The sequence below is a fragment of the Lontra canadensis genome, unplaced genomic scaffold (assembly GCF_010015895.1).
Source record: "Lontra canadensis isolate GAN:19392208 unplaced genomic scaffold, GSC_riverotter_1.0 scaffold174, whole genome shotgun sequence".
Taxonomy (NCBI): domain Eukaryota; kingdom Metazoa; phylum Chordata; class Mammalia; order Carnivora; family Mustelidae; genus Lontra; species Lontra canadensis.
Genome location: NW_022631168.1, coordinates 1504109 through 1527854, shown reverse-complemented (window position 1 = coordinate 1527854; position 23746 = coordinate 1504109). Strand labels below are relative to the sequence as shown.

General features: G+C 42.3%; 3 protein-coding genes across 8 annotated transcripts in view; 2 read left to right on the top strand and 1 right to left on the bottom strand.

Annotated features, from left to right (window-relative positions):
• The window catches only part of BRCC3 (BRCA1/BRCA2-containing complex subunit 3), a 52776-nt gene extending 44734 nt beyond the window's left edge, over nucleotides 1-8042 (bottom strand). For 3 of the 4 annotated variants that reach the window (XM_032846411.1, XM_032846410.1, XM_032846413.1), the window contains exons 1-4: nucleotides 7859-8042; nucleotides 7273-7289; nucleotides 6441-6495; nucleotides 615-734 (exon numbers count right to left, since the gene is read on the bottom strand). In XM_032846411.1, the coding sequence (XP_032702302.1) occupies nucleotides 615-734; nucleotides 6441-6495; nucleotides 7273-7289; nucleotides 7859-7981 (315 nt within the window). In that variant the 5' untranslated portion in view covers nucleotides 7982-8042. The remainder of the gene's footprint in view (nucleotides 1-614; nucleotides 735-6440; nucleotides 6496-7272; nucleotides 7290-7858) is intronic. The other variant, XM_032846412.1, reaches the window with a different exon arrangement.
• A 611-nt stretch (nucleotides 8043-8653) lies between these two features.
• On the top strand, nucleotides 8654-17838 carry CMC4 (C-X9-C motif containing 4). Of its 3 annotated transcripts, none has more exons than XM_032846341.1 (3): nucleotides 8654-8764; nucleotides 15444-15511; nucleotides 17476-17838. In XM_032846341.1, the coding sequence occupies exons 2-3, from the start codon at nucleotides 15454-15456 to the stop codon at nucleotides 17622-17624; spliced, it is 207 nt and encodes a 68-aa protein (XP_032702232.1). In that variant the 5' UTR covers nucleotides 8654-8764; nucleotides 15444-15453; the 3' UTR covers nucleotides 17625-17838. The 3 variants fall into 3 exon arrangements, with proteins under 3 accessions (XP_032702232.1, XP_032702231.1, XP_032702230.1); XM_032846340.1 differs by lacking the exon at nucleotides 8654-8764 and adding an exon at nucleotides 14094-14528; XM_032846339.1 differs by lacking the exon at nucleotides 8654-8764 and adding an exon at nucleotides 14941-15215.
• Nucleotides 8657-14168, top strand: MTCP1 (mature T cell proliferation 1). Its single transcript, XM_032846338.1, has 5 exons — nucleotides 8657-8764; nucleotides 13408-13559; nucleotides 13680-13850; nucleotides 13932-13983; nucleotides 14066-14168. Exons 2-4 carry the CDS (start codon nucleotides 13455-13457, stop codon nucleotides 13977-13979), a joined length of 324 nt encoding a protein of 107 aa, XP_032702229.1. The 5' UTR covers nucleotides 8657-8764; nucleotides 13408-13454; the 3' UTR covers nucleotides 13980-13983; nucleotides 14066-14168.
• Nucleotides 17839-23746: the final 5908 nt, after the last annotated feature.

Sequence of the window (23746 nt, the reverse complement as noted above, 5' to 3'; positions counted from 1 at the left end):
AAGATAAACTTAATAATAAAAAACACTGAATTACTAAAAGCCACTGATGCAAATTTAACTTTCTATAGCTGAGGTATGGAGTCCCAATCATTGGAAGCAAAAGTCTCATTTGATACTTTTTTTGGTTATATTTAACATGGAATATTGCATTCGGTTTTTAGCAATGCATTTTTTGGAGAGGCAGCCTCAAAAGGAAATCTCTCCAAAGTATGGAGACCAAGATCATCAAAGGCCTAGAAATGAAATCATATTAGGAAAACTTGGGAGGGGGACAGAGGGAACTAGAGAGGGGCAGTGGGGGAATGAAAGGAAGGAGGAGGGAACTCCCCCATAAAGTTCATTGTCACAGGTTTGACCTTGGGATCTTCCCGCATTTAAGAGCAGGAACGTTAGAAATTTCTAATTTTTCTAATAAAAGCCACTCAAAAGGAAAAATGGGAAGAAAATCTGATTAATCAAACAACTGGACCTGACGGGTAAATAGGAAAACTGGGAAAGAGTCACCAGGAAGAAAACCTGTGAAATTTCCACAAGCAGGCTAAGGCGGCAAACAGAGGAGCCTGGCCCAGAAGCCCCAGAGCACGTAAAAACTTCTTATTGACTAGTAAGGATATCTCTGCCTCTGTTGAGGCTGCAGACAGCTGCTCTGGAGAAATTTCCACTCGGTCCTTCCTCTTGTCAGAACGTCGCAAGATGATGACAGAATGAATGTGAACAATTCTGACGGTGTCAACCTAGAGGAAAATCCATAGAAATGTTTACTTCTGTCTTTCTCCAATAACACGTGTATTGCATTATATTATCAGGTTAAAAACTGCATTTAGAAAACGGATGATTTTCTCATGAATAACAGAATATGTCAAATAGAAGACATTTGGATGAAGGAACAGTGTTCTGAATGATAACTAATAACCATTTGGTTTACCACTACGTGCAGGATACTCTCACAGAAAAGAACACGAGTCAGAGCCTGACAATCCACGGCTGACAATCAGAGGCTGACGTCCAAGTATTCAAAACGCTATCAGTCTGCTTAAGCAACAAGTATCATACACGAAATTATAATGATATCATGTAGTAAATCAATGCTACAAAAGCTTAGAGGAAAGGAGTCACTTCGATTAGAAAAAAACTTGTCACGGGCCACCAAGTGTACTATTTCCTGGCTGCTCTGAGTGTGTGTGCGTGTGTACAAACACACAGAATTTCTGTAGGTGCCAAATTGATATAAGTAAGATGTCTGGGAGACATGTTGGCCAACTTCTTTAAGTACAGAACTTGAGATGGAATGGCAGACAGTAAGACCAAGAAAGATCAGGATAAAAATGTATGGGGCCTTGACACCATGATCGGCAGGATGCACAGGAAGGAAGGGTACTGTTTCAGACAGCCTGGATGTGAAGTCATGACAAAATACTGGGCTAAGCGGATTGAAGAGACAGAAGAAACAGATTTGAGATTCATTAAGAAGGAAGAATCCACAAGATTTGGTAACTAATGGCCCATGGGTGATAGAGGACAGGAAGTTGATAAGGATAACCTCTAAAATTTCAAGGTTGAATCTCAGTGGAACACAGGAGGCAGACCTAAGTTTAAAAAGGATCAGGAGGGAAGGAAATGAGCTGATCTACAATAAGATGTAAATAAGAGTCAAGGAATAGAGCAGGGAGAGGGAGCAGGGGTCCAGGCCTGAATTAACGGGGGTCCCATGTTTCAGATGAGGCAGACCAAGAAGAGCCAAAAAGGAAGACAGAGGAGTCAAAATCAGAAGTATGAGATGGTTTACAAGTTTCATGGGAAAACACAGGTGTGGCATTGGCAGATGTGAAATCACAGAGGAGACTCATGAAGTCAGCAGCCATTAGGCACATGTGGTCAGCTTTTTGCCTTTTTCCACCAAGTGAAGTCTTTCACAGCTTCAAATTCCCTGCTCACTCTCCCCTCCCATACGACTGTTTTTATAATACACACATGTCTCACTATAGTTTATCGCATGTTGACATAATTTTCTCCTCTACTAGAACATAAGCTTTGGAAGGGCAGGCAAAGAGCATGTTTTAGTTATATTTTTATCCCCATCAAGGGTACAGTGTCTGGCAGGCACAGAGTACACAATAAAGAAAATCAAAAGCAAAGATAGAAAGACCCTTGACCTCCCAAGGAGCAACAGGACAAAAAGCCGAGTTTTCAACAGAAACCATGAAAGCCTAGAGAGGATATAGTGATGTATTAAGTGCATGAAGACAAGATCCACCAACCAAGAATTCTATATTCTAAGGTTCTAGCATTATCAGGGAAATGTTATCAGGAAATAGTTATCAGGAAAATGAACAAATCAGGAATGCATACTGAAATATGCAGGAAAGTGAAAAAAAATGTTGCAACTGGGAGGCTCAAAGTGAGATAATAAAGCATATCTGATTGACTCAAAAGGCAAGAAAAAGAGAAAAAGCAAACAAGCGGGTCTAATACAAAGCAAAAAGATAAAGCCATAACCCATATATATCAGCAATTACATTAAATGTAATTGGAATGTTATCAGACTAGATTTTTTAAAAACTAAATGCTGCTAATAAGAAACACACACTTTAAATACCAGTATACAAAAAGACCAAAAATAAAAGGATGGCAAAGATATGCCATGACAACATCTACTAAAAAGATAAGATCACTGAATTCATGAAGTTTAGTATCTATTTGACCAGTACAAATCAATACAGAATTCCAGATGAGGGCATGGACTCCTGAAAAATAAAATTACATCATTAAGACTGGCAATGTATTTTAGTAGGAGTTGATGCCCAGGGTGACTTTTTTCTCTCTCTGTTGTAAGATAAGATTTCAGTGCCTAGAGGAAGGAGGAAAAGAAGTTCAGGATAGGATAACAAGACCAGCCCAGACACAGATGAAAAACAAAATAAGACAAGTATAAATAAAGGCCACAAAGGACTCACAGATGTCCCTGAAAGCCACTGGTAGCTGACAGGCTTGAGGGTTAGGGTTCGGGTTAAGGTTAGGGTTAGGAATGACCCTAACCCTAACCTTGTTACAGTCATAGTCACATAAAATATTCCAGTTTAGCTAGACTGGCCCCACGCCTTTTCAGTCTTGGAATTCAAGTACTAAAACCCAGTTGCTTTTGCTCCTCTGTCTTGGTGTAGAACAAGGGCTAGCAAAGTCTGGCCTGCCCAGCCTCCCTTGGGCAAAATCCGGCCACGTTCGTTCATTTATGTATTGTAGCTAAGTAACTGCAACAAAGAATGTATTCACCATCAGGCCCTTTATAGGAACTTGAGGCCCCTGGCATGCCTCTCCATGGCTCATGGGCAGGTAAACACTAATTTCCTATTTTAGGGAATGTATGTTCATTTGTACAACACATATTTATTGACTATATACTTGTACGTAAGGCACTGCATGAGGGCCTAAGTACAGAAAGATGAACAGGATACAGCAGTCATGTCCAGGAAGAGAGACAGGTGATCAGCTCTAGGACAGCACACATGCATTGTGACAGACATGCTCAAGGAGCAGTCGGAGCACAGAGGACTCTTTCTAACCTAGCCTACGGGTCAGGGCAGATTCCTTAAAGGAGACAGGCGGCAGCTTCAAGGGGTAAGGAGTTAACCAAGCAGAGGAGAGGGAAGCAGTCCAAGCATAAAACCCAGCAGATACAGTACAACATAACCTGGAAAATGCCGTAATTTACCATGGTTAGAAGTTGGAGATAAACAGAAATGATATCAAGAAGGCCCTGAATGCTTAACTAGTGGAGCTTCATCCTAAAGGTAATGGGAAATGCACCGATTTTAAGCACACTTATGTCACACTTATGTTTTCAAAAGATTATACCCTAAGCAACCAGAAGAGAGGACTAGAGACAAGAGACTGGAGGCAAGAAGACTGGGGAGAGGCTAGCAAGTGTTCAAGAATAAAAGTGACAAGGACCTCCAATAAGGTGGCCACAGTCGGGATGAGGTGCTGGAAATAAAACGGAAGCTATCTACGGCTGTGAATGGCTTTGAGCGGTGCCCAAACACAGCTGCACGTTAGAATCGCCTGGGGAAGTTTTCAAACTCCTGCCGCCGAGGTCTCACTCCAACGGAGTGAGAATTACTGGTAATTCCAAGGCACCCCCAGGCTTGGGAACTACTGTGGTGGAGGAATGTTGGAGTGGGTTGGAGGAAGAGGGAAGGTTCAGTTTTGAACATGTTAGTTTAAGATGCCTCTGTCTAGCTAAACTTGAAATAGGCAGTAGAGTATGAAGTTCTAGAGTTTGGGATAATTGATATTAACTATTATCTACTGGATATTAACAAAATACTTATTGGCTACCTGCCATGTGTCAGGCACCTGAAAAAGTGCTTTCCATTTTTTAACTTGGTAACCACCCCAGTGATACATGCACCCCAATGTTTACAGCAGCATTATCAACAACGGCCAAATTATGGAAAGAGCCCACATGTCCATAGACTAATGAATAGCTAAGGAAGAGGAGGTATATGGTGGGTGGGGTGTGTGTGTATGTGTGCGTGTGTGTGTGTGTGTGTGTGTGTGTGTGTATTAGTCAGCCATAAAAAGGATGAAATCTTGCCATCTGCAACTATGCGGACGGAGCTAGAGTGGATTATGCTAAGTGAAATAAGTCTATCAGAGAAAGACAAATACCATACGATTCCATTCATATGTAGAATTTAAGAAACAAAACATGAACATAGGGGAAAAAACAAAGAGGGGCAAACCATAAAACAGACTCTTAACTATAGCGAACAAACTAGGGGTTGATAGAGGGAGGTGGGCTGGGCAATGGGTTAAAAGGGTACTGAGCATTAAGGAGGGCACTTGTGATAAGCACTGGGTGCTGTATGTAAGTGATGAATCACTAAATTTGACTCCTGAAACCAATATTACACTACATGTTAACTGGGATTTCAATTAAAACTTGAAATTAAAAATAACTATCTAAATAAAAATAACTCCCCAGTGACACAGTGAGGTTGGTTCTATTACCGTGTCTAGTTCAGAAATGAGTGTTTTACGTCCATTACCCAAATTCAAGTCTCCCAACAATTCTATGAGGTTAGTTACTGTCATTATCCGTTTTACAAACAAAGAAATCAAAGCTCACAGATGTTAAATAACATGCCTAAAGTCCCACAGTAAGTATCAGAGGAAAGATTTAAAGCGAGATTGAACTTTAATGTTGTAGCTAAAGCCATAGGGAAGGTAATGTTGCCCAGAAGACATTCCGGGAAGGCAAGGAGGCCAAGCCAAAGACTTGGAGAATACCAATATTTAATGCGGAGGATGAAGAGCCCATAATGGATGGGAGGGAGAGAAGAGGAATAGGGAGATACAACAAAACAAACAGAAAACCCACGACAGTTCAGAGTTCCAAGGAGAAAGATTTAAGATTAGCACCAAGAAATAATCCACTGATACAGCTATGGGGAGGTGGCTGGAGAGACAGAACTGGAAACCAGAACTTGGTATGCGTGACTACAGAAGGTAAAGAAATTATAATGATTGTAGCCTATTCGTTTAAGAGGTCTGACTATTCAAAGGATTCTAGTAACTACAGGGATTGAAAAGTTATTTTTCTTTCCTTTGTAAAATGAGAGTAATTTAAGCACATCTGTATCCTAAGGGGAAAAAAGTGTCAAAAGGTTGAAGACTCAGAAGAGAGGATATTTGATAAACAAGTTTTTTGAAGAACCTGTAGCTCTGGATAGGAAGTAAACTTCTTTCCTTGATATGGGAAGAAAGGAGGCAAAGTGGTTAACATGGAGAAGTTTGGATATAAGGATAAAAAGTAGTTGTTTTGCCTGATAGTTTTTAACCCGCCCATCATCTGCCTAGCAGAAAAGAAGCCATAATTTATTTTTACTGTATTTTACAAAAGCAGTGGCCTGCAACACATTGGATACACAATGAACCAAAAAGTGTAGGTTGAAAAACATTCTACTAGACCATGAAGGCTAGAGCATGCCAGAAAAGGCGAGGCAGGATTATAGACAGGAAAAAAGTAAAGATAAACTAAGAATTATGAGTTATGCATAGTTTGCTTACAGCAGAAGGTTGCCAAAGTAGGATTTGGGACTTGAGATAAGGAGGTAACAGTGATGTGAAAGAATTCACAGATCTCAAGGAAGCAAACCAGCAAAAGTTCAAGGAAGCAGGGAGAAGGGCCAGAGATCAGGCAGAGAACGGCAAGGAGAGCTGAGAGTGATTCCTCATCTGAATTTGCTGCAAACAGAAAAATTAGGTTCCAGTCCCAGTGAGTACACTCTTCATCTGGTTTTATTGGAGAGAACATCCTACCCAACCATAAGTGTGGGCCTGTGCAGATCAGATTAATCCCGGGCTGAGATCATAAGATTCAGGACAGAAATCCCTCCCCTACTGCAAATTTCTATCATGCAAAATTCTAGCATACATACCTTTTCAGCAACTGTGCGTATTTCAGTTCCAGTATACGTAAATTTGGAGTCACTCCTTTTGGGGATAAATTAGGGGGAAAAAAGGGAACTGAATTTTGGAATATAAAAAGATATTAAAGCAAAGTAACAAGATTTGCAGTTTTTGCAGTGAAACCTTAGCAGAAACAAAGGAAAAGTGGCGAAGTACATAATCTGTTCAGTGGCAAAGCGAAATTCCTAGAATATTGGGTATTAAGGAGGTGGGGTTGTGAAATACACACTCTGCTATGCTTTGAAATTTAAATAAACGTCACCCAAAGCTTTTGCCTCCTGGAGCACTCAAGTTTCTGGCCATCTGAGATCATTATAGAGTCCACCAGAGGGAAGCAGAAAGCCACTGACAGTTTAGATGAAGCAAGGAGTCAATAGGGGGAAATGTCTCTTAATATGCTTATTATCTGCTCCAAAGAAAATTACCTGTATTTCGTTGTCATTTCAGGGGAGACAGAACATAAAACATATCAAGCCACAAAATGGAATGTAACAGTCATACAAGTCATACAAAATTCTATGTGTAAGAGCTTTCATAGGTTCACTCATGATCTTGGTATCCCTACCCGTATTTTTTCAGAAGGTCATACATATATCAAACTGAAAATTCTCCAAGTAGGAAGTAAGGTGGAAACCAACCTTCAGAGTTGGGGTGGAATTCAAAGTGTGTCACTGAGGGAGCTCCGGATTCGTAATGGTAACTTAAAATAGAAGTTGTACACAATACTGCCAAACTTGTCATCATTTTGAGTTAACAGTAAGATATAGATCAAAAGATATGAGTAAAGAAATATATTCTTACCTTGTGTCATCATTCAACTAGAGTGGGAAAAAGCAGAAAACATTATTGATCACATTACGCCAGTCTGATGTACACGGATGGAGATTATATGCAACTTGGGTCATGTGTTCCTGTATACCAGCACGAAAGGCTGGAGAATTCTTACTTCGGATTATAAACAACTAAGGTATGTCTCCTCATCGTCTTTCGCCCCTCTGCAACACTTAACCCGGTGGAAACCTTTGCGTCTTTGGAACCCTCTTCCCTGTCCGGTTTTCTGATATCCTTAGAAGGCGTCCCAGGAAGAAGGCTGGAGGCGAGCGGCCTGACTCGCGGTTTTGGTCAATGGGGTAATCACTTGATCTAGAGAAAATGCAAGGCCCACCCAGAGGATTATGCAGATCGCTGTGGCATTGCAGGAGGCTCAACGCGAGTTCAGCGACAGAAGACACGGGGCCTGCACTACCTGATCATCCCAAGTCTCGGTCCAAGGGTGCCGGTCAGAGGTTCCCCTAGCCTCCGCAGCCCTGGGCGCTGCCAACACCCAACCCGGGGACACGCTGCGACTGCTCAGCAGGGTTCCGGTCAGGTTAAGTGACCTACTCACCTCCCCTATACACAGCCCCATCACCTCCTCCTTCTCGGTGCTCAGAGCGTGGTTGAGGCAAACTAGGAAAGCATCCGACTCGAGATGAACCGCTTGCACGGCTTGTACCACCTGCACCGCCATCTTGGTCCGACCCTGCTCACGTCCGCCTCGGGCCCAATCCGGGCCTGGCCAACCGGGTACTCCCGAGCGCGGTTCCGCGGGGGCGGGGCCTGGGGAGCGCGGGCGGGGCGGGGCGGGGCGGGGCGGGGCGGGGTGGTCGGGGTGGGGCGGGGCTCGGGGCGGGGCTCGAGGCGGGCGCACGGGGGCGGGGCGGGGCCGGCCCGGCGGCACCTGGGAGACGCCCGCGCCGGTTGGGGCAGGCGTGGCCGTCGGGCGCAGGGCGGTAGCCGGCCGCGGTCGGGGCGTCAGGCCCGGTGGAGGGGTGGGCAGGGAGGCGGCGCTCGCGGTTCGCGGGCCGACGTGCTCTGTGAGCGGCGCCCGAGCGGCGGGGCGGGCGCCTCTAGAGCGCCCGCGCCCATTTTGCCCGCCCGCTGAAGAGAGCCGTACGCGGCCTACACGCTCCGGGGACAGCCCTTTGAGGCGGCCTCGCTGCGCGCGCCGGCCTCCTGAGCCAGAGGGACGCTCCTGTGAAATTCGGTCCTAAGACAGTTCAGGTCTTATTTTATTTCGCTTGGTTTCCAAGTTACGGCCCCTGAATTTTGTACAACTCTCCCTGGACCGCTTCCGGTCGCCGGCCCTCGCCTCCTAACTTCGGTTCGGGTGACCTCGGCCCGGGATGCCCCTCTGCTCGCCCCGGGCTCACGTCCCGATCGCGGCTTGAGTGGCCCAGGGCGGGGGAACCTGGAAGTTTTAGCCTCGCTGCTCCTGAGGCGGATTAATTAGCCCGAGAAACATTATATTCATGTGAGTAACGTCTTCCAGAAACAGTGCTATACTGTATCTGAAAAAGTATCACTCTTAAGCTTGGCTGCTGCTGTGTTCTACATTGGCTCGTAGGGCTCCTACGCGTTCGGTGCAGGGAACGGGAATGGGGGACTCGAGTTGTATTAAAGGTCTGGGATGTCTCGCAGTCGATATCCACAATGTCAATTTCCTCAGCTCCCCTTGTCTCGATGATATCAGACGTGGTGAAATTCCATGGAAAACAGGTTTTCTTTTCAGGAATGTCAAACGTGCCACGGGTAAAAGTACAGCTCTTTCAACTCCCAAGATTAGGGATTACACGTGGGTTGTAAGAACCGTGCTAAATCAGAGTGTTTATGTCTGTTTGATCTGGTTTTCTGTTCCCTGCGCAGTGTTGAAGCCAGGCAGGCATGGCAGTACTGGAAAGGGAACATTCCCAACGTGCTCCTTGAAGAGGTGTTGATGCTTTGCTCTTTTCTCCCAACTCAGTTCCAACCCAAGTCCCCCCACAGACAGGGTCCGCATCCACTGAAATTATCTCTGACAGGTATACCAGCAACCCCCATTTTTACCTAACACAAAAGGATCACACGGCACCTCTTTCCATGCTTCATCTTGGTAATGATGAACATTGGGCAAAACTTAAAGTGTGCAATTACATTGGACCCATCGAAATTTTCTCTTAAGTCTCGGTTTTACACCATGTATTAGTTATATTTGTGACACATATATTAGTTACTGTTTGTGGCTTGTACGCCCTGCCTTAATGGGACAACAATGGCTCTTCTCATTATTATCTTTAGCAATGGAATGTTTTGACTTTATAAAGTGCCTTTAGGCACCTTCAACAACAAAAACACCTTGTCTTTCTTGTTGCTGTTAGTCAATCTCAAATATCAGACCAACATTCTCTAACTTTTATAATGCTCGTGGCTGCATTTTACAGTTCTAAATGTTTAAGTGGAGTACAGAAAAAGACTATTACAGCATGCTTATTTTTTTGCTACCTTTCCATGTAAACTACCCAAATGGGAATCAAACTGTACAATTCCTAGCTGTGTTCTGACTTCATGCAAGTTACCTAACTTCTCTGTGCCTTACTTACTTCCCTTATCTGTAAGTGGCCGTAATAACAGTATCCATAAAACATAAAATAAGTAAGTGCTGACCATGATAATCAATACGTTGTTTATTGCTCATTTAACACCTCAGAAAACAAGTGTAGAGACGTTAACGTGTCCCAATTTCCAAAGCTAGCAAGTGGCAAAATCAGGGCATGTGTTCTTAGTAACTTCACCCATTGTAATTAAATCAGTTGATTAATTCACTTCAAAGAAAATAACTATGTTCAACCGGTTAGTGTTTACAAATTGTTCAAGCACCGGGAAATGGAAGTAAATTATACTTTTCATAAGGAAGTCTTTCTATGTTGTTTATCATCCATTTAATTTAATAGGAAATTTATGAAATTTTTCCTCCAAATGAAATTATGAAATTATTTCCTTACTAGGAAATAGTGTGTCTAGGCCAGTGTGGTCTCTGGCCATGAAATCAAGGTGACCCCCATGGGGACAATCTGCTTTAGTGCTTTAATGGATGATAAAGCCATATAAGCACTTTTTGAATCCACTTGAATTTGCAGATGGTAGTATTCCTTTGAGTTGAGTGGAGGAGGTTTACGTTGGGTATTATATTGCATGTTGTACCTCAGTTTATCTTGAGGATTTTAGAGATTCATCTTAGTTCAAGATGTTCTGAATTTTGTGAACAAGTTTCATGTGCAGAAGAATGTTGTCTAATCAAATGAATTTGGGAAATGTTAAAATAAGGTTTCTTTACTGTGTGACTTGCCAGAGTTTTTACCACACTCATGAACCTTGTGACTATAAGATTCCCAAACTTATCTGACCCAGGAAAAAGTTAGGGGCAAGTGTTCCAAGAATGACATTTTAGGGAAATGGTTTCCAATTTATACAACCTGTGATTTTATGATCCTTCATCTTAATCTTAGGCCTTCAGCCTTTGCTTTTCTCTGGTAAGGATATTGTTGGCTTGTGCTCATGCAGCAGCTTCGCCGTGAGCGGTAACACACATAAGCGCAGGGTCACGAGCGGGAGTTTGTTCCCCGGCTCATCCTCCAGATGCCCAGCATGTCGGCCTTCAGGTCCCAGCAGCACATCACACTGCCTTTCTTCTGAGAATGTTTTGTAGTGACTCATAGGCCTCTTTGTAGTAATTCATAGTAACTCGGACTATCATCTCCAATTTATCTGCCCTCTATATCACTGGAATCATTTCATTTTGATGTCAGTGCAACCAGTAAAATTTTGCTTTTCATTCAAAACAAGCTTAAATGTCGATATATTAGTTGTTGACTATCTGTGAAGGTGAGATGGTGGTGAAACTCTTAATACTTGGTTCTATTTTTTCTTTTAATGGCCATACTTATTTCTTTTGTACTCAAAATCCAGACTTTAATATATATATTTTTTACATTAGTATTTACTTTTTGTTTGTATCTCTCCTTTCCACAGCCCTGGGGAAAAGGAGAGGCAGAACAATTGTATCTGCTAAATGGAAAAAAAATGACTTTGACAGAATATATGGTTCTATAATATACCTAAAGAATCTGTCTCTACCCACGTATACGTGGTCTCTATCTGTTTCCCCTCTCTGCTCCGCGTACATATCCACTCACTCGCACACAGGAACACTGACGAGTATTGACACTTCAGGTGCCCAGAACTACTATATCATTCCTATTATGGAAGACCTTATAATACTGTATTTGAGGGGAGACAAGGCTTGTGAAATAAGCAGAGCAAATGTGCAAAGGCAATTTATAATTAGAGGCAAAAATATGAGCTTGAGCTGAGACATAAACGCTGCAGTAGTCCTAGGAGACACGAAGTTTTCCTAGAGAAGGCAGGCACCCGCACTCTGCCATAATAGTACTGAGGTAGGCAGAACGGCTTGTGGAGGCATGTTAGGCAAGTAGAAAGCTCAAGCAAGGATTTGGAGCTAGAAATGAGCCTACTATTTAGGTGAAAGTTTGCCTCAAATATTGTGGCAGTGGTGCTTGCTGAAATTGATGACAGATAGGATGCAGCAACCGAAGAAGAGGAAGAAGTCCAAGATAACTTGCAAGTTTTGAGTCTGCAAGATCAGGAGACGTGGTGTTGCCACCTAGAGAAACTGGGATTTGGTGAAGGAGAAGGGGTTCTTTAGGTGAGTTTGCGATGACAGAGCCCAGTGGGGGCTTGCCATGGGCTCAGAGTCAACTCCATTCAGGATACAATGGGTGAAGCAACTATGATGCTCTTAAATTATCCACTGAAATCAGACCATTTATTACATCTCTAAAACACATCTTCCTCTACTACTAGAGAAGGTGAACTGACAGTGATAAGAAAAAAAAAAAAACCTGCTATCCTTGAAAAGAGGGCTTGGTTTGACTCAATTAGTTCTTTCAGGCTTTTTCCTTGGCTGTATCATACCGTGTTCTCGCATCTCATTTGCTCTTGGCAATCTCAGTAATGGTTTAGCAACCTTCGGAGATGTGCTGCAGTTCCTCTCCTGCCTAAAGGCCACCTAGTGAGAACAGGAGGCGTTTGTTCGGTGGGGCAGATCCCCCAATGCCATATCTGCTCTGTCAGAGGAAGAAATACAGCGAAACCATGCCATGATGCTGGGAGCCAGGTACAAACTATTCATTCCTGCAAAATGCAGGTCAAGTAATCGTGAGGCCCTGAAATGCAATCCAGAGCTAGGCAGAAAACCCTTATGGGGTTAGAGCCGAGTCTGCGTTATGGAAAGAGTTTGCCCAGGAGATTTGCTTCCTTTACACCTCTCAAATGGCGGAGGCCTTTTCTGGCCTTATGACTTGTGAAATCAGAATTACAATGCACACCTCTGTGGAGAAACGGGTTCCGATGACATCCTGAAGCATTATTAAAATGAACAAGGATCTAGATGGATAACCATCATTTGCTCTCTGCTCCCAATCACCATGATCCCAAAAGTCTTTTGCAGCCTCAGAATTCCATGAAGCTACCTTAAATATTTTCCTTAACATGAAAACCCCCTTCTGGAAATGCCCAACTGCTATCAGTAACCTTTCTAAGTAAGCTGATAAATGGGTTGTTTGTCCTTAAAACAAACTTTGAATTTTAATTTAGAAAGCGATGCGCATAATTCAGCCTTCACAGTCCTTTAAAATGGAATTGCTTGAAAGGGGCTTTTACCTGGGGAATATGGCACACGCATCCATCGCTGCCCAAATAAGTGCTTGTGCACACTCCGTTGCTAACTGCATTTTGTCAGAGGCTGCTCTGTGAATGCAGAGACTGTGACAGCACTGCCCAGCTTCCTAAGGTGCTAGTCCTACATCTCCACAGAGCTCCCCACTGAGCTCAGGAGCTGAGTGCTTCACAGGCAAGAGTTAGCGCGACCTGAGGCTCTGCTGAGTGGCACTTGAGTGTCTTGATGAGTGTCAGATGGCCTCGGCTCCATGCAGGCTGTGCAAGTAGATATGTAAGAGTTTTTGTCTGGTTGGTGGTTGCTAGTTCCAGGTCACCTTGCTCACTGGTGAGTTCATTCCAACCCGAAAAGTCACACCTGTGTCCTGTGCGCGGGTGCTGCAGGCTTAGGTGGAGAAAAGCAGGGCTAGAATTGGAACCCAAAGCCCAGAATGGCAGGAGAGGATGTGGGGGCTCCACCGGATCACCTCTGGGTTCATCAAGAGGGCATCTACCGCGACGAATACCAGCGCACGTGGGTGGCCGTCGTGGAAGAGGTAAGTGTTTCCATTTTGCTTATTTTTTTAAATTGATTTTGCTTTTAAGTAACTTGGTTTCTAACCAGTCTCAAAATTCTGAAATCTTTGCTTTTATTTTTGATCATTTTTTTCCATTAGGAGACGAGTTCCCTAAGGGCACGAGTCCAGCAAGTTCAGGTTCCCTTAGGTGACGCAGCTAGACCAAGTCACCTTCTTACCTCCCAGCTACCTCTCATGTGGCAACTCTACCCTGAGGAACGCTACATGGATAACAACTCTCGCTTGTGGCAGATCCAGCATCATTTAATGGTACCCATGTTGCTTAATCGTCTTCCATTGTATTGGGGGCTCTTACAACAGAGAACTCTATAAACTTTCTTTTTCTGACAGGTCAGGGGAGTACAGGAGCTGTTGCTTAAGCTTTTGCCTGATGATTAACCTGGTATGTATTTCTATTTCTCGCCTGTTCTCCCTTTTTCTTTTTCACTCTGGTTGGGATTTTAATGATCTACTTTTTTTTCCAGGTGCTGGGATTCTAGGAAGATATGCTCCTCTGTTCTATTCAGTATATGGCAATCACTTCATCCACCACTGCAGTGCACCCACCTGTGGGCCTGGGGGGAGGGACTGGGTTGAAAAACTGTTCAAGAACACAGAAGCTTAGGAAGGGTCATGAAGAACACCACAAGTGGAACTGCAGAGAGGGGTTCACACAGGCAGAAAGCAAGTCAAAAAAGCACTTAGTCAGGATACGTAACTTGAAATTGACTCCTTTGGAAATTGCCATAGAACCGTTAATGGACATCATCAGCTGGAACTGGGATCTGATGAGTCCCACAAAAGTCAGCACCTGCTACAGAACAGATGCCCCGATCACCAAGGACTTGGTACTGGTTTAGAGAGAAGAGAGCAGCTCCTAGCAGCATCAACATCTATGTGTCGCTTATTTGCCCTGCACAATTCACCTGCCTTTCCTTCTCCCATCCTGTAAATATCCCAGGTTTTGCTCCAGTGTTTCCCCTCCCAGTACTGACCTAACTTGGATCTTACGGAGAACTTAGGGGGCTCTGAAAAAAGAGGAGGTTATTTGAATTAATGAAATGGGCTACAAAGGCTACTGGGCCTTTTTCCTTTCTGAAATTGTGCCTTCAAATTTTTAGAGGTTGCTAATCAAAATCATGGGCACTTAAATTCATCCTCTGGCTACAGATAAATAAGTTGGTTTCTGTAAGAGCTCTAAAAATTATTTTAGCTGCTTAACTAGCACCTTTCTCAGGAAGTAATAATAGCACCAAATATTACTGATTCCTAGGAAACCATTTACTACCTGATAAAGAATTTTCCGAGTTAAAGCAGTCATAACTGTTCATGTACATTAAAAGTAAGGCTTTATTTTTTTAAAAAAATCTTGGGAATCACATCTACCATGTATTGAATCCTTACTGCCTCCCTTCCCGGCTAGACTATTCTGTGCACTTAATCCTTCCACTAATGCTTTGAGGTATGTAGGGATGGCCCCCATTTTGCATATGAATTATAAGGAAAAAGGCTCAAGGAGTTTAATCATTTACCAAGGGTGGTTCTGTGAATGATAGATCTGAGCAGTGGGCAAGCCTATTGGTCTGTGGCATCGGCTCCTTTAGCCCGCAATTGGTTTACGATATTCAAGATGAGGTGATTGAGTTCAAGGTTTTATTTTCATGTAAAGCTATTTATGTCTTCAAAACTGAACGAAATGGATATTATAAAAATACAGTTGATTCATCCTATGAATGGGAAGAGTATTTTTTAGTGCAATTGTTTTCTAGCATACCTGGTTGTCTCAGAAGAAGATCCCATCTAGAGGGGCTTTAAAGTCTTTATGGATAAAAGACAAAATAAAAATCGTTTTTCTTATTTTAGTTTTCTGGATATGCCGCAGAAGGATCCGTGCCAGAAACAAGCCTGTGAAATACAGAAATGTTTACAAGGTAGTATGTTAAATGCTTTTTTATATTTTTCCACTTTATCTGTGAACTAACTACAAGAGACCAACTTTTCTTCTTATCAGCAGATGATATGAGCTCCTCTCAAAAGTAGTATTTCTGTAATCATCCTGAAGATTTTTCTCATTGTTTCAACAAAGATGCAGAAAATACAAAGTGATATGATCCAAGCTTCATGTTTGCGATCCTGGTTATACGTTAGAATCTTTACATTAGACTAAAATCTTTAAAATACATTAGAACCTTTAAAAAAAGCTCTTGCCTAGAACAATTAAATAAGACTTCCTGAAGACGGGTTCTGGGCAGGAATCAGTCTAAAAAGCTAACCAGGTTATTTTAATGTACAGCCAGAGTTAAGAATTACTAAGCTGAGCAAAGTCCTTTTTTAAAAAGACTAGTTTTAAATGGGTTGGTTATACTTCACTGTGGCTGAAAACCCACTTTTTTAAAAGCAATCAGATTAGAAATGGGTGTTGAAAATGCAGTTGGAATTCAGGCTGCCAAGTCAGCAACTAAGTCTTTAAAAAAAGCAAATTTCAACTAAAGCATATTTGATGTGATTTGCCCACTTGATTTTCCCCCTAATTTGGTTCTAAATTGGCCAATAAGTTTGACCAAATGCTAGAGGATTTTATTTTTTTTTAATCAGTGAATGATTATTGGCAGAAGAACAAATAGAAAAGCTACAGAGCTTTCTGAACTTCAACACTGATGTTTTTGTTAACTTTTCCCGTTAGTAAAGTAATAGAGATGGGAGTCCATGAAACTATAGAAGGGTCTGAAGGAAAAGTGTTAAGAATTTACCCAAAGATTCACTACTAAAGAAAACCCTTTTTGTATACTTCCTTTGCCTTTTAACTTTCATTCTTAGACTTCTCATTTTATGATGTAAGCAGTATTTCATAAAATCTAATCTACAATGTTGATGTATAATGATAGTAATGCTACTTTATTCATCCTTTTCTTTCCTCCAAATTTAAGAAAAAGGAAAACGTTTTTCACAGCTTCTTCTCCCAAATAAGTTCTTACCTTATTTGAATTAGCAACATATGGATATAGTGTGGGAGGATTGAGGGCTGGAAGGACTGAGTTAGCATTAAGCACAGCCATAAGTGTTTTAAACATATTAAGTCATTTAGTCCTTTCATCCATGAGGTGGATGCTGCTATGACCCCCGTTTTATAGATGGATAAATTGACACAGAAGTCAGATAACTTGTCTAGTAAGGGGTGCAATGCGGGTTTGAATCCTTTTGGTCTGACTCCAAGCTTGGATTCAGCCACTCTGTTATATTCTTTCTAGTCAGAATTAGTGTTTGTTTGTTTTTTAAAATCCTGGACTAACTCCCATGCACCCCATTTTAGCACTGGGGGACTTGGATCAACTGCAGCTGACCTAGAACCTTTAGGTCACTTTCTCCCTGACTTAAGGTCTGTGTATAGTAGGGGCTCTACATATATTTTCTGTCGAGGGCCAAATAGGAAATATTTTAGGCCTTCGAGGCGGAAGGTCTTTGTTGTAGAGTGTGTAGGTGGGAGTGTGGGTGTGTATTTGCAACCCTTTTAAAATGTAACCATTCTTAGCTCACAGCTGTAAAAAAGCTCCCTATCCAGAGACTGCAATTTCCGCCCCCCTGTTGCACAGACTTGGTAGGGACGTCCCACAGCCACCACGGTCCTAGAAAAGGGTATATAAGTTATTAACCTGAAAGAAAAGGAAATTTATATGTAAAAATACCTTTCAACCACTTTTAAATCATGCTTTTTTTTTTCTAATTGTCCTGTTGACTGGTCTGTACATCAGAAAGAATTAAATGGATTTGGGGGCATCCTCTTTCTTCCAGGTCCCTAGATAAAATGAAGTGAAAAGGAATGGGAAGCACTGATCTAAACTTGCCTGCATCTGAGTCCTATGAGATCATGACTAGGGTCTGCCTGTCTGTTTTTCAGCCAACAACTACATGGAGTCTAAGTGTCAGGCTGTCATCCAAGAACTGCGTAAGTGTTGCGCCCGATATCCTAAGGGAAGATCTCTCGTCTGTTCGGGATTTGAAGGAGAGGACGAAGAAAAGCTGACACTGAAGCCTACATCAAAGTAAAGTTCTGCTGAAAAGTTAAAGGCTGCACCACGTATCCACCAAGCAAGTTTGTCTCCCTGACTCTTTCTTCAGGCCAGGTAGCAGCAAATATCAAATACAAAAGTCAACAGTAAAAGTTAATGAATATGCCATCTATGCAGAACAGATAGAATTATATTAAATATGTAGAATGTAATAAAACTGAGCTGCTACAATAAACCTGTTAAGTGAAAAATTTTGGTTTGGTACTTGCGATATTGTGACTTATAAGAAATATATATTTGGTCTTTATCTCCTTTCCTGGTACACAGCTCCTAAAACCCTTGGAATTTCCTAAGTGATAATAGTGATAAAGGTGTCTTGTCACATTAATGAGGTGACTTTTGCATAGTAACCTAGGCATGAGGACTGGTTGCCAGGGGAACCAGCCCTGTGATTAGAGGGTTGGAACTTTCAATCCCACACTCCCCTTACCTCTGGGAAGGGGAGAGGGACTGGAGCCTCTGTAAAAACCAAAAAGGACTGGGTTTGAACAGAAACTCCTGTATGTGGGACCTTGACCTTTGTACCTCTTCATCTAGCTGTTTATCTGTATCCTTTATAATAAGCTGGCAAATGTTGAAGTAAATGTTTTTGAGTTCTGTAGTTAACTCTAGCAAATTAATCAAACCCAAGGAGGATGTCCTTGGGAACCTCAGACTTCTAGCCAGTGAGGCAGGAGGACAGGTAACAATCTGGACTTAGCAATAGGTGTTTGAATTTGGGGCAGTCTTTTAGACTGAGACCCTAACCTAGGGGATCTGACACTAATTCCAAGTAGATAGATAGGGTCCTAACTTAAGTTTGTAGGACACCTAGTCAGTGTCCACTGAGAATTGGAGAATTGCTTGATATAGATGTTAATGAGTTGTCTTTAGCCTTTGAATTTGGACTACTAGTACCATTCATAAAACTCGTCCTGTGTTAGGTGAAAAGACACCCCTCCAGTGCCACAACCATGACACGTTCAGCCTATATGCCGTTGCATTTCCAGTAATTCAGAGCACAGTGTCCTTCCAGATGCCAGTGAGAGCATTTCTTTCTACTTTTACCTCCCTACTGCAGTGCCTAGCAAGAAGAAAACACTTAATATTTGTTCAAAGGGTGGTGGGAAAGGCCTAGAAATGATTCTTGTAATGTTTAACAACCCCTAATTTATCATGAGAAAACTGAAAAACAAAACAAAACACTTCGTTCGAAGGCAGGCAGGCAGCAACAGAATTCTTAGGTGGTTTATCTATTATAATCAAAACGTTACAGTGAACCCTCATGTTAATACAAGGCTGCTGTAGGAAGCCTGTTGACAGTTGTCAGTGACTTCATGTGGTGGTGGTAGAGTGACAGTATCAAACAGGCCATTTGCTTTCCTCAAACAGGTGCTAGAACCACCATCACTCCAGCCTGCCCCCGGAAGAAAAAGATGACTTTCTAAGCAGGGGCAGAAACAAATACTGATATGTCCCTGTCTTAGTCCATTCGGGCTGTTTTAAGTCCATTCTGGCATATGAACAACAGACATGTATGTATTTCTCACAGTTCTAGAGGCTGGAAGTCCAAGTTCAAGGCACCTCACATGTCAGGAGGGGAGCGAGCAAGCTTTCCTGGGTCTGTTCAATAGAGGTACTAATCCCAGGCATGAGGGCTCCACCTCCATGAACTAATCATCTCCCAAAAGACCCACCTCCAAATATCATCACCTTGGGTGTTAGGATTTCAACACGAATTTTTGGGAACACCAACATTCAGTCCAGAACAGGGAGGATCCTACATTGCCATGAATGACTGACGTAAGATAGTCTGAGATAGTCAAATACCATCATTATTTGAGACCAACTGTTCTTTTAAGCAGCATTCCCTAAAGTGTTTCTAGGAATTGCTGTCAAAGGCGGGGAGGGGACAAAAGGCTTCTGTGGTCAGATAAGTTCGGGGAATGTTACATTAGACACAAGTTAACAGGTTTCTCCTTTAAGGCTTCAAAGCTTTCAATATGTTATTGTAAATTATGATTCTTTGAAAAGGACTATGTAATGCACTACTTGCCAGTGTCCCCATTTTGCAGACAGCCCCTCACAGGGTGAACGTTCCCCAGAGAGACTTGGAGAAAATGCTGCCTTAGAGAGGTTTGGTCCACAAACCAGGGTGATCGTGCTGTGTTCTCATGAAATCATTTAAATGAACTCTTGTGTGAATAGTGAAATGATTTAATAAATGAACTCTTGTGTGAACAGTGAAATGATTTAATAAAACATTTTACAACTATGTTTACATTATATACACATGTTAAGTTACATTTAAAATTAGCAATTGATAGCAATGCTAGGATTTATACTAGGAATCACTGTATGATCAAATACATAGTTTTATTGTGCTTTATTACAAAATCATTTTTGAGTTAACTACTCAAGTTTCAGACTGTTTTAAACTTTTTTCCCTAGGGTATACTTTACTTGGTACTCTCAAAACTTGAAATAAATTGTTTCTTCCTATCTTTAAGCTCAGTCCTGTCTCAGTTGAAGTCAACATCTATTGGCAGACATTAAATTGGATTCTTCTCTGCTATGGTGAGACACAGCAAAGTAGAACAGCCATCAGAAAAGCTCCACATTCATCTAGTGTTTTTTCCATGTTAGGGACCGCAGCACTGAGTCACAGTCTCTAGGGAGGAACTGGGAGGGAGAGAACTATGATCTCTCTTTTAGAGACTAAAAAGTCTGTAAGTGGGCTGGTGGTGCTAAGTTTAATCACTTGGTTAACTAGTAACTAAAAGAGCTCAGTGGGGAGGGCCATATCTCACTACTTTCCATCCGAAAACTTCAGCATCCACTGATGAGAGAAGCTCCTGATCTGCCATCATGCTGGTGTGACAACTCCCTTCCCCGCATCCACTCTCCACAACTCCTAACATTTAATCATCTGTATGCTTGTGTTTGGTATCTGGAAGGCATCTAAAGTTGCATGGCACTTAATATAAAAGGCTTTAAGGCCTGTTAAGTGGTCACTTGTTAACAGCAGAACTATAACTTCTTTAGCACAGCTTCCAACTCTGCTACAGTGGCTCTCAACCTTGGGTGCTCAGTGGAAACATATGAGGCATCCACCCAAAGGTGCCACAGACCAGTGAACTCCGTCTGTAGGAGAAGAGCGTGTCAGTAGTTTGTAAAACTCCACTGCTCTCAATAATCCTGATGGCATTCTTACCATTTTAAATTCAGAAAGGTAGACAGTTTTGGTGAGTCAATAAGCTGACTTCACAGGTTTTTTTAAATGTGAAAAAAGTGCAACACTGTCAATTTTCTTCAGAAAAATATTGCTCTTAAAATTCATGATTCTTTGAGAAGAACCAAACATCACAGAACATGATTTCTGGGAAATCAGGTCCAGAATAAGATACTTATCTTGTGCCCAATTCTCTGAGAGATCATACTAACATTGTGTAAACAATGAAGAAAGCCCCGTACCCGGGCTTCATGACGGAAACCAAGCTGGTAATTGGCGGAAGCAGCAGAGAAGGCAAGTAGTCTAGTTTCGCCTTAAGTGAGTTTCCATCAGAGTTAAGAAACTGAGATGATCGCGAAACATTAATGATACTCAGCAATTTCAAATCCATCTCTATACCATCTCTTCAAGCAGAGGTTTCTTGTATTTTCCGAAACTATAGAAAAGTAGAGGTCTCAGATAAGAGTCCAACCATTAGTCATGCCCACCTGGCTGACAAGTTATCAAACAAAAGGACGGAGACAACAGTCTTACGATAGTTAACCATACAGTAACTGCATTTTGATAGCTTAAGCATCCCCTACCAGAGTATGTCAGCCAGAATTATGTAAGGTTCGTTCCTTCTAGAATACTGGTCTCCAACTTAATTCCTGTCCGTCTTCTGCCAGCATCCATGAGGCTGTAATTGCCCAGGTCCAGTAAGGAGGACTCTTACCAAGTGGTAGGGCAGGTGGGGGGAGTCAGGACTCCCGCTGTTTGATGAATGTCCCCAGGCTGAGTGTTAAGAGGTCGGAGCAAACATGAGGTCCAGATGGGAAGCAGGAGGAAAATGTTGTATGTTAAGACAATGACAGTGACACTAATGACAATGAGGCTGCTCAGCAATGAGGACACAGAGCCTTACGATGACTGACAACACTGGAGTCTTATTTTTTTGAGCCTTAGAAGGCAGCAGCCTAAACTGAAAATTGGGTCCCTCCCATGTCTCGTTGGACACCAGGGCGAACTTCGGGGAGAAGGAACTCAAGCATTATAGAGAAACTGCTGTGACCTTGTCTGACGGACACATCCACACCTGGAGGCTGAAACACCTGCAAGGCTTTTCTCCCCTTTGCCACCCTGCCCCGGTGCACCCTACTGTGCCCTTTCTGTCCCCTGCTGGGCCACCACCCGGTGCCCTTGTGACCCTGAGCCACCCTTTGATGAACTGTTGCTGCCGTGATGGGACTGGGCAGGATTGAGACACGTGCACAGCAGTTTGTCCTAATCTGGGCCAAACTACAGGTAGAGAAGCCCCGAGTATGGTGTTACCACATCCCTGCCAGCAGGGGGCACCAAACTCCCAAACACGCTGGCTTCCTCTATCGTTCACAGAAAATCTAGTTTCTTCAGAGAGAAGCCCAGCACATTATTGGACTCTGGGTTCTGGAGAAAAGTATGTGTCTCACTAATCAAAAAAAAAAAAAGATCCCATCATGTGTGCAACTGCCTGGTCCTGGTATCTTGGTTTTGTACGATGGGTTGGCTGCTAGTTGTTCTTTTGGGAGAGATCTCACCTTCCCCATCATCTCAAACAAAGCTCTGGCAACAGGGCCTCAATTTAGAAGCTCCCTAAACGTCTGCTGAAATCCAACACATACACCAGAGCACCTCGCACTGGCACAAGCGGTGGCCCTACTTGGTGGACAGAACTCAGGACCGTTCTCATCACAGCAGCTTGAGGCCCACCTACAATCCTGACCTTCACCATGCACTTCAGGGTCCCAGAAGGCTTGAAGAAACTTCCACAGGAACTTACAGGTTTTATTTTGGTCTATTATCTATTACAAGCTGATGAAAGGTTAGAATGACCTACTGTCCTCACTGATAATCACAGGAAAATATAGATGGACATAAGGCAACTCCCATCCCACTAGAGAGGCAGTCAGTGGTCACTCTTCCCATCATGCAACCCAAAGGAGAACAGGGCACATGAGTTAGGTTTTACAGTCACCATTCTATTGGTCTGGGTAAATGACGTGGGTCAAGTCATCAAAGAGCTGCAGCCTTGATTGCCGTATATGACCTAACCCAGGGACCCTGCATCAGAAGCAGAATGTAGAAAACTAAGGAACAAATAACTCAGTATCTTCAGTAACTATACTGCAGGCCCCCCCCCCAAAAAAAAGAAGAAAAAGAACATAAAGATTTTTTAAAAGAGACTTAAGAGACTGAATGCAATGTGGTTAGACATTACATGGATTTTGATTCAAACAACCAAATGCAAAACTCTAAGAGACAGGAAATTTTGAAAACTGGCTAGATATTTGATGATATTAAGGAATTATTATTAATTTTTGGTATGATAGTATTGTATTTATGATTTTTAAAAACAGTTCTTACGTTTTAGAGATACACCCTAAAATATAATGAAAGGATACATTTTATAATTGTTTCAAAACAACTGATAAAGCAATTTGACGATCATTGCAGGAGGGTGGTAAATATGAGGGTCATTGTACTTTTCTCTTAGATATGTTTGGAAGTTTCCATAATAAAAAGTGAAAACCTTTAAGTTCTTACACAAAAATATGCAACAGAGGCTCATAGCATTATGATTGGGGGATGGTTCATACATATTGCTTTCAAATGAGGAGAAAAAAATGCAGATGGATGAATTCTAAAAAGTTCCACGCATCCACTGGTAGCTACAATTTCCAAATTCAATCCATTTTTCCCAAGATAAGTTAAAAGGCAAACATATTAAAAGAAGGCCTTAAAAAAACATACATTTTGCAGAGATCACCTACAAGTGTAAGAATTCTGTTTTCCTCATTCTCAGAACTCACAGAGTCTCAAGTCATTCTTTGGATCAGTCCCTTTTCTGGATACATTTATAAGCACGAGGT

Bases quoted from the DNA above. Each gene is read 5' to 3' on its own strand.
- MTCP1 (XM_032846338.1), top strand. From the start codon at position 13,455: ATGGCAGGAGAGGATGTGGGGGCTCCACCGGATCACCTCTGGGTTCAT. The intron at 13,560-13,679 runs GTAAGTGTTTCC...TTTTTCCATTAG, and splicing joins GGGTGGCCGTCGTGGAAGAG to GAGACGAGTTCCCTAAGGGC. The intron at 13,851-13,931 runs GTACCCATGTTG...TTTTTCTGACAG, and splicing joins AGATCCAGCATCATTTAATG to GTCAGGGGAGTACAGGAGCT.
- CMC4 (XM_032846339.1), top strand. From the start codon at position 15,130: ATGATAGATCTGAGCAGTGGGCAAGCCTATTGGTCTGTGGCATCGGCT. The intron at 15,216-15,443 runs GTGATTGAGTTC...TTCTTATTTTAG, and splicing joins TTTACGATATTCAAGATGAG to TTTTCTGGATATGCCGCAGA. The intron at 15,512-17,475 runs GTAGTATGTTAA...TCTGTTTTTCAG, and splicing joins AATACAGAAATGTTTACAAG to CCAACAACTACATGGAGTCT.